The following is a 13,643-nucleotide window of genomic DNA, read 5'->3' on the forward strand; positions in this document are numbered from 1 at the left end:
TACAGACGACGGACGACGGACGCCAAGTGATGAGAAAAGCTCACTTGACTAAAAAAATGCATTCAGAACAAAAGCAAGAAATAAGGTTATCAAAATGTTATAAAACAACGACATACTTGTATGCATATTTCGCAACTGTCGTCGTAATAATTATACATTGATATCCACAATTTCCAGACTGTGACATTTATACATGTTTTAAAACCCATTTTACAAGAGAATCAACGGCTGTGTCTCACTTTTTACTTTGCAAATAAACATATTGAGCTTATATATATTTTAACTGTTTCACAATAGTCACCGCAACTGGACACTTCAGTCATGATTTTTGTCCAAAAACACCTATTCATAGGTGAACTGGTCTATAATGAGCGAACCGCCCAATCAACTGAAATGATTCAAGTAACACAAGTCAAGTTTATGATTATTATCTACAAACTCACAAGAAGTGGCTTTTTAAATTATGCCAGAATCATGGAAAAAGATTTTTCTTGAAGGAAACAATTATTTTATTATATTATATCTTCAATAATAAATAAGATAGTTTAAAACTTACGTCTATCCTATCAGATAACCTGTCTTTGTACTCCAAAAGGCTATCATCTACATGATCATGCTTCAAATCGTTGAATGCAATCTTTACTCCTTGATCCTTGTCACAAATAATGGTTAAATTTAACATTGCGGAGTCGATGTCTGTCTTATATTTTGTATAGTCCAAATCTGTAATTTGTGCCTTTTCTATGTGTCCGTAAACATTCCTCCTGATTGTCATTAGTGTTTCAACTGATTGTAAAGTTGGGCAACAGTACTTTAGAAGTGTATGCTGTAGAACAGGATCAAGGTCAACTTGCCGGATGCCAGGTTTGGCAGAGATAGAACAAATGCAATGTGTACTAGGTGACCTATGTCGACTATGTGTTGAGTGAGAAGATGCAGTAAACATATCTGTCCATTGCTGTTCGTTCACAACCTGGCAGTTGAGTGGAATTTGTAAAGGACTTGAACACTGGCAGCATCTTGTGTTATTTTGCCACATATGATACAGTAGATGTTTGTTTTGGTTTAAGAAATTCTCGAAAGAGATACCTTGAAACTGCAAACAACTGTACCAGAATACATCGGCACAAAAATTAACTAAAAGACATTCAGCAAGTACCACGTCTAGGACGTCAGTAGATATGCCAGACTTTGCAAAACTGCAGCAGAAATTAGGTCCATGATTTATTTTATGACCAGGCATCTTGTTACTTTTATCAAGCAATATGCCCATGTGAATTGGGAATAAAACTCTATCATTTTGTTTTTGTGAAACATCTTCTGAACACCTGCAGCATCTACCCAAATTATAGCACATATGGTATATCTTGTGTTGATTTCGGTTAAGAAACTGTTCAAATGTATAATGTTTTTCACGTAAATAAAATGCTATAAGGGACACCAAAATAGCTTTTAAATGGTCATCCACTAAAATCGATATGTTTAGAAAGTTCTCCCAATTCTGTTGTTGAACTGTTTCACTAATTTCTACAATATGAGAAAAAAAGAAATTAATGATTCTTGCTTGTATGAGTCTAGCTAGTCACATTAAAACTTCAAAATGTCACTTTGAAAAGTTGGTCATAATATGACAATGTCTTTATTTGTTGTTGAAAACATTGCTCACATGAAAATTTGATATTTTTTTTTATTATCGTCCGTCATCTCAACGAGATTAGTTTTCCCGCTTGTGCAGTACGGTAATCAGCAACATATAATTTAGTGATCTTTTGATACTTTTTATGTCGGTGCCTTTTATAACTAACTAGACGCGTACGGTATTGAGTTTTCCCATAAGGCCATTACATCCAGAAGAATGGACGAAGATCAATTTGGAAGACAGAACTTTGCCTTTTTAACAAAACGCATTTGGGAAGAGTGATCATACCTGATTTATGCTCTACGTGTTCTTTTTCTTTTGCATTTTCTTCCAAATCAATTGAACCCTCAATAAAAACTGGAAAAAAATAATACATTTTATGACCTCTTAATCAACATCCTAATATTTTTTCTATACTTGACTTGCTTTGAAAATGAATTGTGGATTTAGGTACGTCAGAATTATTTCATACCATAAACATATAAAGTAAGGTAAAAATAATTGTTTATATTTTAAAACGAAATGCACAACAAAATTGTGGTCACGAGAAATTCTGGTTACACCATACACCAAATTTTAAGACATATATAATATTCTCATGAACCGTACACCTTTTCAAATTCCATCATACACCAAACACATTTTCTGTGCACCATACAACATTCCAACATTGCAGCATGCACCATACACTATTTCACAATTCACATTTGTTTGGAAGTTAACACTATTCATACTTTAAGGACATGGTCATCTGCTGAAGACTATTATTTACTTGTTAGACGTGACTATATTTATTTATCCCTCATTGTTTTATTGTTCTAATAATTTATGTATTCTTGTCTTTAATTTTTGCTAATGTGCTTGGTTATTTCTTTGATACCTATGACGTGGCTCTGTACTTATACTTCCCGTTATTATGTCATTATGTTATTGTTCATTTTGTTTTCTTGTCTTTAATATTTGCTAATATGCTTCATATTTGCCGTTTTGTGCCTCGTTGTTACATATTTGTATGTCTTTATAATATTTAGGATTATAACAAAATGTTGACTGCTGTACCCCTATTTTTGACACTTTTACCAAATTTTGAATATGCAACTGAAGTTTGGAATAATTGCGTGATAGGATATGTTAATAAACTTGAAAGTTTGCAGCTAGAAGCTGCTAGAATAGTTACTGGTTTGCCTATATTTACAAAATCTGAAATTCTGTATGAGGAAATTGGGTGGAAAACGTTAGCTGACAGGAGGAAAAGACGAAAATTACAAATGTTTTATAACATTCAACATAACCAAGCTCCGGATTATCTATGCAAACTTGTTCCACCAAATGTTCGAGCAAAACTGCATATCCCTTGAGAAATGGAAATGACATCATTGTTCCTTTTTTGTAGATTATCTCTTACTAAAGAATCTTTTATACCATCAACTATTAACCTATGGAATCATACCGATTTGTCCCTTCGAAAATCAGACTCTATATCAAAGTTTAAAATCCAATTAAAAAGGTTAAATGCCACAAATAAAGATGTACCAAAGCACTATCTATATGGACCGAGGAAACTAAATATGATTTTAACACAATTCAGATGCTACTCATCTTTCTTGAACTATGACTTGTTTAAAGTCAATATAATTGCTGATCCATTTTGCTTTTGTGGATGTAACATTGAGACTGTACACCATTTCCTTTTCGACTGCTCTTAATTATATATACACCAGAGAGAAATTCTGATGAATAATCTAAGATGGCTTCCTGATGACCTTATATTAAATGTTAAGTTACTTACATCTGGTAATCCGAATCTCTCGTATGAACAAAATGTGAATATATTCAAACACGTATTCGAATTTATCAAAAGGTCTGAGAGATTTCTTGTTATGTAGAAAATGTATTTACGGTACATCCACGTCATCATCATCATCATCATCATCATCATCATCATCATCATCATCAACGTTTTCAATGTTTATATCTATTTCTGTTTCATTTTTTTTTTTCTCAATTGATAGACTCGTAAAATATTGTTTATTTTGATATTGCATGCTCATATTAATATTGTATTGTAAATTATTGTCATTCGGAGCGGACTTCATAAGTATGGTTTACTTGTGTCCTATCCATTTTACTTTGAGTAAATAAAATATGTTTAAACTAAACTATACACTTTTACCTTTTATGTCTGTTTGTTTTGTTCACACATCGTTGTCAATATGATTGAATTTGATGAGACTGTCATACAAGTGAGAGATTTAGCTAGCTATGAAACAAGGTTTAAACCACCATTTTCTATATAAGAAAATGCCTGTACGAAGTCAGATATATGACAGTTGTTACCGATTCGTTTGATGTGTTTGAGCATTTTATTTGGCCATTTGATAAGCATGATAAGAGACTTTCCGTTTTGAATTTTCCTCAGAGTTCAGTATTTTTGTGATTTTACCTTTTATATGTTTCCCTCTAGATTTCTTTTGGTTATTTTTTAGGCGTGTTTCTGTCTCATTGGTGTATATCATGGCACCACAACTCTTATATTTCATGAATGGTCTGTTTAATTTTTAAACATCTTACACTAGTTTTTACTTTGGTCAATGCTTTGAAATCTGTTCATGTTGCCCCTCGAGTTTTATTCGTAGGGTAAGATTATACTTGTTTTCTCTTGATAAAATTATCCCTGATACCCTCAATTCACGCGAGTCAATATAACTCAAATTGCATTTTTCTTATTATCCACGACCCTAAAAAGTGTAGAAAAATTATGTTGAACAATACAATGAGGTAAGATGCTAGAATGATTTTATGAGATTGTAGTTGCATACCTGTTTTGATAGGTCTTATCACTGCAATTAACTCTGATTCGTTCTCGGGTTGATTCCCTTCGTTCTTGAAAGTTAAATTATGACAATGTTCTTCACAATGGACACCGGCTTTGTTGACTTCAAGATTTAGAAGTACGCAACCTGCGCTATCATTCCTTTGAGATTGATTTTCCTCTCGAATATATCGATTGTTCCAAAAGTATTCTGTTCCATATTAAAGAAAAAAAGAATGTGAAAGAATTAAAACACGAAAACTAACGGTCTAATTCATTCAATATAATTTATAAAAACAAATATGACAGACATGACACACGACAACTACTGAATTACTGGCTACTAACTTGGAACAGGTACACAAGGAATGTGGCGAGGGTTAGCCTGTTGATGACCGCCCAACCCTCTACCTAACATTAGGTGAGTGTTCAGTTCACTGTCAGATATATTGATGATGTCCTTTCATTTAAAAATCAACTTTTGATAGTACGGTGACCAGACACAATATTTTCTAGATTTAATCGTCAAACATACTATATGGCTACATTATATATCATTGGATTCGGAAATGTGACTACTTTTGAAATATCGATGTCGTCAAATAGAAATGTGGTAACAGTTTTGCATAAAATAGGGTTAAAGATCAAATTCTGTTATTATTTTTTTCTTCCATAATTTTCGAAATTTGAAGATTTATACAACAGTTTAGGTAATTGTTCAGATACAGACATTTTTCCACATCAATTAGCAATGAATTATCTCGAAAATGCAAAAAAAAAAAAAGGAATTAGGAGGTCGATTTATTCTGAAAATTAGCGTTTTTCAAACACTTGTTCTATTATACAGGATCAACAAATATTCTGTTAAAGTTACAGTAGTTAATTTTCCAGCTGTCATTCAACCTCAGCAATAAATTATAAATATTATTTCTACCTGAAGCCTACTATCAAGAAGGCGTATTTTGCAAAAGCTCATTCATGTTATTCATTAAAACTAAAATTCCTCGAAAATAGTTACAATTAACAAATGCAATGAAAGAGATCCAAACAACATAATTAAGCCAGAAGTATCTTCTGGTTCATCTTTCAAGGAACATAATTGGACATTTCCACATAATTCTGACCCTTTTCATGCGCAAAATTCCGAACCTGTAAGGTTTTGTTGTGAACAAACACATGACTTTTTACATGGATATTATCCCTTACATGAAAACTTAAATACTGCTGACAAATGCCATTTAAAATAGACGTGGGGGTGCGGTGGGGGTATGAATAATTTTACTCTCGCCAACCGTATTCTAAAGTTGACGGAATAGAGGGGGTTATCAATGTGTTATGCAGTCCAAATTTTAGTTTGAAACGAAGCACGTATAACTTACTTCTTTACTCATGTTACTGGTGGCAATCTTGACGTGCATAGTATAAATATCATGATGGAATGAGTTAAAGAGAATTTTCTGATCATGAAGCTTTGAAATTATTTGTCATGCCTAAACAAGGGCTTCATCCTTGTCAGTATTACCGAAGCTTTGCAAACCACTGAAATAGTCGTGCGTGTCATTCAAAGTCTTGTAGACAGTTTGTTTACCTACTCAAAACAGAGACGAAGTTGTGTCGCATCCGGTAAGTGCATGTAAAGCAGGCAATAGTTTACAAATTGTTGGGGTTAGACAGACACTAGTTGGTGAATGGGTGAAAATCTTCGCCCATCCTTTAGACCGCTAATATTCCCCATCTGCACCCACAACTCGTTTGTATGTGTCATATGTTTGTAGTAGTAAACACACAGAACAACCAATTTTGTATTAGAGGTCCGTATGATTGTTCTTCCGCTCTCTTCAGTTTCTCTAAACTGTCAAAGTTTAAGACATTGAGTATCATACGAGTATTGGCCTCCTCTTGTGTGCTAAACAAGTAACGACAGTCAATAACAGTGTTGGTATAAATAACTTTGACAATTTCGTGACTTACAAACGTTCCGGCTAAGTAAAGCTCACAATCAGGTGGAATAATAGGGGATTTGTCAAAGTTTTGAAGAATAAAACTACCAAAGAAATTAAAGAAAGCCTGTTTGATTCTTTAACAGAAAAAAACTTCTTCCATTTAGGATAATTCTCCCTTCAATAATCTGATACACTTGGATGGAAGCTGTAGTCTTTGTGCGGCGTTCCCTTTCAGCAGACTTTATAGAGTTGCTCATATCGTCAAAAACATCTGCTACTGTGTGCGCTATAGAAAAGCATTGGGACATATTTTTTTAAAAGTCAGCTGGAAGGTCACCGAATGTTTTACTTTTCTTAACATCAATACAATGAACCAATGCCATACCATCTCTGATGTAAGTTGTGAGTGATGGTACAAAGGGAGGTAGGGAAAGTGCACAAGAGACTTCAGATTCTAATTGCTTCAATAAATCAGACTTCATCGAGAAATAAAAAGGGAAATTGGAATGGGACCTACAGTGTGCAACATTATCTCTACAGTTTGCCAAAATCAGTGCTCGTATAAATACAAGTTCTAGATTTATGTGACCTGAAATTATTTTTCCCGATTTACATTTAAGGTTTGTTTTTGTGGTCATATTTTTAAAGTTTTCAGTTTTGACTTTGATATTGGACTATAAAAACTCCATGACTGACCTAAAGAAAGAGCACTGGTGATGAAATGTCTGGACATGTTTCAGACTACCTCGACAGTTGGGAGTAACGAATCTTGAATATTGATTAGACATGGAGGATGGGATTCCACATCAAAGGGATAAGTCATGGTTCATTCAGGGTTCACAATGACAATAACGTGTTCTTGATCTCTTTTCATTGCTGTTGGGTTTCTTTCCGCATGTGAATTTGCACTATTTGCAGCAATTCCAGCTCTTTCAAGCATTATACAACTAAGGGATTCTAGGAAATGTCTAGTAAGGGTCCATCTAACAAGCGCAGACTTTTGATTTGTTATGCCTACAGTGCCACCTGATCCCCTTGAGGCTTTTATAACGGTCTTTTCTGTTGACATGTCGGTCCATATACCGTTAAAATGTCCAGGAGTATGTCTATTAGAAAAGTCGACATCTATAAAAGGTGATCGAATATTCTAAGAAAGTTAACGCATATCGAGTATGTAAACTGGCATCCACCTCCAGTAATTGGTACGGTTGGTTAAAATAAAATAAAGGGCTGCGCTTTAGCGCATGATACGCCCGTTGCTCTTTTAACTTGTCTTTTAATGAATTTATATGATCAACTAGAAATAGTGTGAGCCCTGTCAAATACCCCCCCCCCCCCCAAAATAATAAATAAAAATGCACAAAAAAATTGGCACCATTAAGGCTACCTCAAATTTAACTAAGTTTTTTGTCTTAATTTTTCATCCATACATTCTATCTTGTTCACAACACACTTTCTGAGTACCAAGTACCTTTTATATTTATCAAATGGAAAGGGAGCTTATGTGAGTTATTGTCTGAAGTGTGGACGACGGACGGACAGACGGACGGACAACGGTATACCATAATACGTCCCGTCTGAAAGACGACGGGCGTATAAAAACGGCAAAAAAGACTACAATGACAATGAGGAGCACCAAGAAGATAACAGGGAAAGTGAAGATGGTGAAAGTGACTCTACTGAAAGTTATGATCTAAATGAGGAATTAGGTGATGAAAGTAAGGATTTCATTGATGATGAAGATAAAGATTACATTGATGATGGAGATGAGGTCTTCATTGATGATGAAGGTGAGGATTTCATTGATGATGAGGAGGCCTCTTCTGAGAATGAAAATGAGGATTTTTCTGATGATGAGGACAGTGATTACAGTGAAGAAGACAATGATGATTAAACCTAGTTCAGCTTTTCAATATTTAGTATAAAAAAACAAATATCATTAACATTGGCATATAATATAAAAGTCTTCAATGCAATATAAGGAAAGTGATATATGATTATGGGTTTTAGTAATTATATGGCTGATTTCCAAATTTTATAGTAGTTTGAAAGAAGGTAATTTTCTTGGGGTATATTGATTGAACCTTTTTATTGTTTAGAATATTCACAAGATGATCATATTGATTAATGTTTAGGAGACTTGTTTTCCTTATTTTTTTTCATAAAATGACACCCTTTAACATTTAAGGAATATTTAGTCACATGTTAGGATTTTTATGTTGTCACTTGTTCACTTATTATGTGCTATTGTAGACTAGTTATGTTTTATAACATTTTTTATTGCGCTCAACCCTTCCACCGAAACCTAACTCTATAAAAAAGCTGCGATGCTAAGGTATCATTTGTGATTTCAATTGCAACCAATTTTAACAAGAGTAAAACATCCTATATGCAAAAACAGTATTTGATTTTTTATCCATAGCTTAGATAGTAAAAATGTTATCATAAAATGATATATGCCTCAGGGAACAGTTAGTATCTCAGGGACTGCTAATGTGCTTTCATCCTTGCAATCATTCAATAATGGTACAAACGTATGACATTCATGGAACCTATTTTTTACAAGAAATTTAATGTTTTAAATTGAACTAAAGATTTTACAAATTTTATGTTTTCATCAGATTTTATTAAGTATTATTTGTTACATCAATAGATATAAACAATTCACCAAAGTTTCATGGACATTGGTGAAAGCCTTTTTGAGTTATTGTCCGAAGTGTTAAAAATCCCCCTTTTTTTATGAATAAAGCCCCATAAATCCAAAGCTTAAAATCTGAAATTAAAAAAAAACGAAAGGGAGATTACATCAATAGATATAAACAATTCACCAAAGTTTCATGGACATTGGTGAAAGCCTTTTTGAGTTATTGTCCGAAGTGTTGAAAATCCCCCCTTTTTTATGAATAAAGCCCCATAAATCCAAAACTTAAAATCTGAAATTAAAAAAAAAACAAAAGGGAGCTTACGTCAATAGATAAAAACAATTCACCAAAGTTTCATGGACATTGGTTAAAGCCTTTTTGAGTTATTGTCCGAAGTGTTGAAAATCGCCCCTTTTTTATGAATAAAGCCCCATAAATCCAAAACTAAAAATCTGAAATTAAAAAAAAACGAAAGGGAGCTTACGTCAATAGATATAAACAATTCACTTAAGTTTCATGGAAATTGGTGGAAGGGTTTTTGAGTTATTGTCCGAAGTGTGGACGACGGACGGACAGACGGACGGACGGACAACGGTATACCATAATACGTCCCTCCCGGGCGTATGAAAAAAGGTAACACTTGAGATGAGAATCTCAAAGAAGTGACCATTTACCCTGCCGTTCTCTAACATTTGACAGCAAAATGTCCACTGCTTCAAGGAACATATCCCAGTATATGAATGAACGTGATACAGCACATCCCCATTGTTTATAGATATCTATAAGAGGCTGTATATGAGCTTTAAATATCCCCATCATATGAGCGTTAGCACTTATGTCTGGCTTGAATTGCTGAAATAATACTTCTGAGATAAATGAGTTTGATATTATTGATTAACAAAGGAATGAACTATTATATAAATATTGATTATTTAACATTTTGCGTAAAAGCAAATGATGTGAATGAATTGAAACGTACTCTGTTAAATGCAAAATATTCGTAGTGTTAAACTTTTACAAAAACTCTTTAACAAAGGATTAAATTTGCTGAACTTTATTTGAAATCGTGTAAATAAGGTGTAACAACAATGTTAATAATAACAGAAACCATATCACGGATGTTTTTTTACAATGAAGACCTCAAAAATTTTTCAAAGTCGATTTTTCGTTCAAGTGAACTAACGTACTTCAAAGCCCATTTTACAAAAATTGCACCGTACGATCTTTTGACGACAAGTCAAAATGTTAAGTTTAACCTTTGAACTACCAAAGCTGTGATCTATAGCCGTATAGTCCAAATGACAATTAAACTCCTCAAATAAGCGTCTTTTCCTTACTCGGTCACCGTACTATAAGTGATTGCTCGAATAAAAAAAAATCAGTGAACTTAGAGAATAAGGATATTACCAAAACGAGATCTGCATCATATCTCGTTATGTCCTCGGTCTAGATAATGACACAATTGGACGACTACACGGGTGTCATTCGGTTTATCGAGAGAAATGATCCTGAAAGAAAACTTACGGTGGTCAAGCAGTGCGATTGAATCGTGAAAGATCTGGTATCGGATCGTGAATGTAATTAAATATAAAATCAAAATCTGTGAAAAATCGCTTAATTGTCAAAACGCGCAACGCAACAAATCAGAAAAAAAACCATGTCTGTCAAAATGATTCAATTTTCTCAACAACATTGTGCAATAAGATAAAGAAAATGTGCAGTACTTTATGGCCATTGTTATATTATAGTTATAGTTCGTTTCTATGTGTGTTACATTTTAGTATTGTGTTTCTGTTGTGTCGTAGTTTTTCTCTTTTATTTAATGTCTTTCCTTCAGTTTTAGTTTATAACCCGGATTTGTTTTTTTCTCAATCGATTTATGAATTTCGAACAGCGGTATACTACTGTTGCCTTTATGTATGAGAAAACACAAAAGGCGCTATACATGTCTATTAGATTCATTAAACAAACAACACGTTTTTGTACCTATAATGGTCACTTCCAATATATCTTGATATATTTGAAACTAAATCTTTGGTGTGTCCGATAGAACAGTAAAATAAAAGTATGCTCTACCCTTGAAATCATTCATTTGCTTATGAAAACCTTGAGTTTTGTTGATTTTTCATCAAACTTGATCCTGAAACATCAGGTAACGCAGTTAATGAATGCAAGTTCAATATGCTTACTTAACGTATATAGTTATCAAAAGGTACCAGGATTAACGTATACTGATTCATATTTGCTTTACATTTTCTTAGATACTTATGTTCTCATTTAAAACTATTGAATCTGATCAGCTGTATTCATCAAATAAAATTAAGTTGTTGGAATTAACATTTATTTTCCTTAATATAGTTTGAATTTACCAATAAAACACACTACAAACAATCGCTAAGCAAAACATATGACAAACAAGAATGTGTCCCCAGTACACGAATGCCCCACTCGCACTGTCATTTTCTATGTTCAGTGGACCGTGAAATTGGGGTAAACCCTCTAATTTGGCATTAAAATTAAAAAGATCATATCATAGGGAACATGTATACTAAGTTTGAAGTCGATTGGACTTCAACTTCATCGAAAACTACCTTGACCAAAAACTTTAACCTGAAGCGGGACAGACGGACGAACGAACGAACGGACGGACGAACAGACGGACGGACGAACGGACGCACAGACCAGAAAACATAATGCCCCTCTACTATCGTAGGTGGGGCATAAAAAGACACACGACGTCAATGCTGAAGGCCGTACTTTGACCTATAATTGATTACCTTATATACATCATGACACTTAGACCCCTTCTTCTTATGAATAAGCATGCATGGAGGGATATGTATGGTAAATTGTGCTATTACAATAGATAAAAGAATGTGGTTTAAGTGTCAATGAGACAACTCTCCATCCAAGTAGTCACAATATGTAAAAGTAAACCAGTATAGGTCAAAGTACGTTTTTCAACAAAGAGCCTTAGATCACACAGAACAGCAAGCTAAAAAGTGTCCGAAAAATGACAAGTGTAACCCCATTCAAACAGACAAACCAACGGTCGGTCTATGGACACAACATTCAAGCTGGATTCAGCTCTAAATTTGGATTGTGATTAAATAGTTGACACAGCATAAGTTTCTGACACAGAACGAATGTGGTTTAATGAACTTAAAATATTTGTTTTGCCTTTGAGCAATTCACTATGCTGTTGAATATTAATCCTTTAAAAAAATGCTTGAAGAAATTTTCTTTTTATTTATGAAAACTGTAATGAGAAAAATTTAAACACAGCCCCCCCCCTCCCCCCCCCCATTTATTTTTCACATCCCTTTTTCCAAAACTGATCTCAATTCAAATTTCTAAGGAGTTTGCAACAATAACTACTCAATTTAATACGTCATAAAATATTAAAATGTAAAATAAAGTGCTTGTTATCACTGAATGGTAAAGATTGTTTTAATTTATCAGTTGGTAGTAAAAGTGAATATACATTGTATATTGTATAAAACAATGATTTAAGTTGATTCAACAACTATTCTGGACAAAGAAAGATAACTCCAATTGAAAATTTCTTGCTATTGCACAATATTGTGCAATAAGATATTTCTTGCTATAATTGCGCAATACTGTGCAATTGAAAATATTTGCTATTGCAATATACTGTGCAATTGAAGATTTCTTGCTATTGCGCAATACTGTGCAATTGAAAATTTCCTGCTATTGCACAATACTGTGCAGTTGAAGATTTCTTGTTATTTTTTAATACTGTGCAATTGAAAATTTCTTGCTATTGCACAACACTTAATATAATAATTTAGGATCCTAAATTGAACCAACTTGAAATCTGGGCCCATAATCAAAAATCTAAGTACATTTTTAAATTCAGCATATCAAAAAAGCCCAAGAATTCCATTTTTGTTAAAATCAAACTTAGTTTAATTTTGGACCCTTTGGACTTTAATGTAGACCAATTTGAAAACGGAACCAAAAATTAAGAATCTACATACACATTTAGATTTGGCATATCAAAGAACCCCAATTATTCAATTTTTGATGAAATCAAACAAAGTTTAATTTTGAACCCCGATTTGGACCAGCTTGAAAACTGGGCCAATAATAAACAAGAGGCTCTCAAGAGCCTGAATCGCCCACCTTAATTTTGTTGGTTAAATCTCTTATCAATGATTATTTTGGCTTTGCAATTTATTTAAATGTTCTTTGAATCGTCCTATTTTCTTCAAAAGCAAAAAACAAATCATTTTCTCCTATGTTATATTTTAGCAATAGGAGCTATGTTTCTTGACATACAAGGAAATAAAATATAAAATTTATACTAGATACTCTGAAACTCATTTAGCCTAAGTTTGGCTGAAATTGATACAGCAGTTTCAAAGGAGAAGATTTTTTAAAGTAAGTCAACATGATGAACAAATTGTGAAAAAAGTCTTTAAAGGGCAATAACTCCTTAAGGGGTCAATTGACAATTTTGGTCAAATTGACTTATTTGTTGATCTTACTTTGCTTAACATTTTTGCTATTAACAGTTTATCTGTATCTATAATAATATTCAAGATAATAACCAAAAACTGCAAAATTTCTTCAAAATCATCAAT

At 33.2% G+C, this 13,643-nt stretch overlaps 1 protein-coding gene across 1 annotated transcript in view; it reads right to left on the minus strand.

Moving 5' to 3' along the window:
• Positions 1-13,643, minus strand: part of LOC139515031 (uncharacterized) — an 83,678-nt gene that overhangs the window by 54,345 nt on the left and 15,690 nt on the right. Inside the window, exons 6-8 of the mRNA XM_071304591.1 lie at positions 4,459-4,662; positions 1,928-1,996; positions 557-1,527 (exon numbers count right to left, since the gene is read on the minus strand). Coding sequence (XP_071160692.1) covers positions 557-1,527; positions 1,928-1,996; positions 4,459-4,662 — 1,244 coding nt within the window. The remainder of the gene's footprint in view (positions 1-556; positions 1,528-1,927; positions 1,997-4,458; positions 4,663-13,643) is intronic.

Source organism: Mytilus edulis, chromosome 3 (genome assembly GCF_963676685.1).
Source record: "Mytilus edulis chromosome 3, xbMytEdul2.2, whole genome shotgun sequence".
NCBI classification, from domain to species: Eukaryota; Metazoa; Mollusca; class Bivalvia; order Mytilida; family Mytilidae; genus Mytilus; species Mytilus edulis.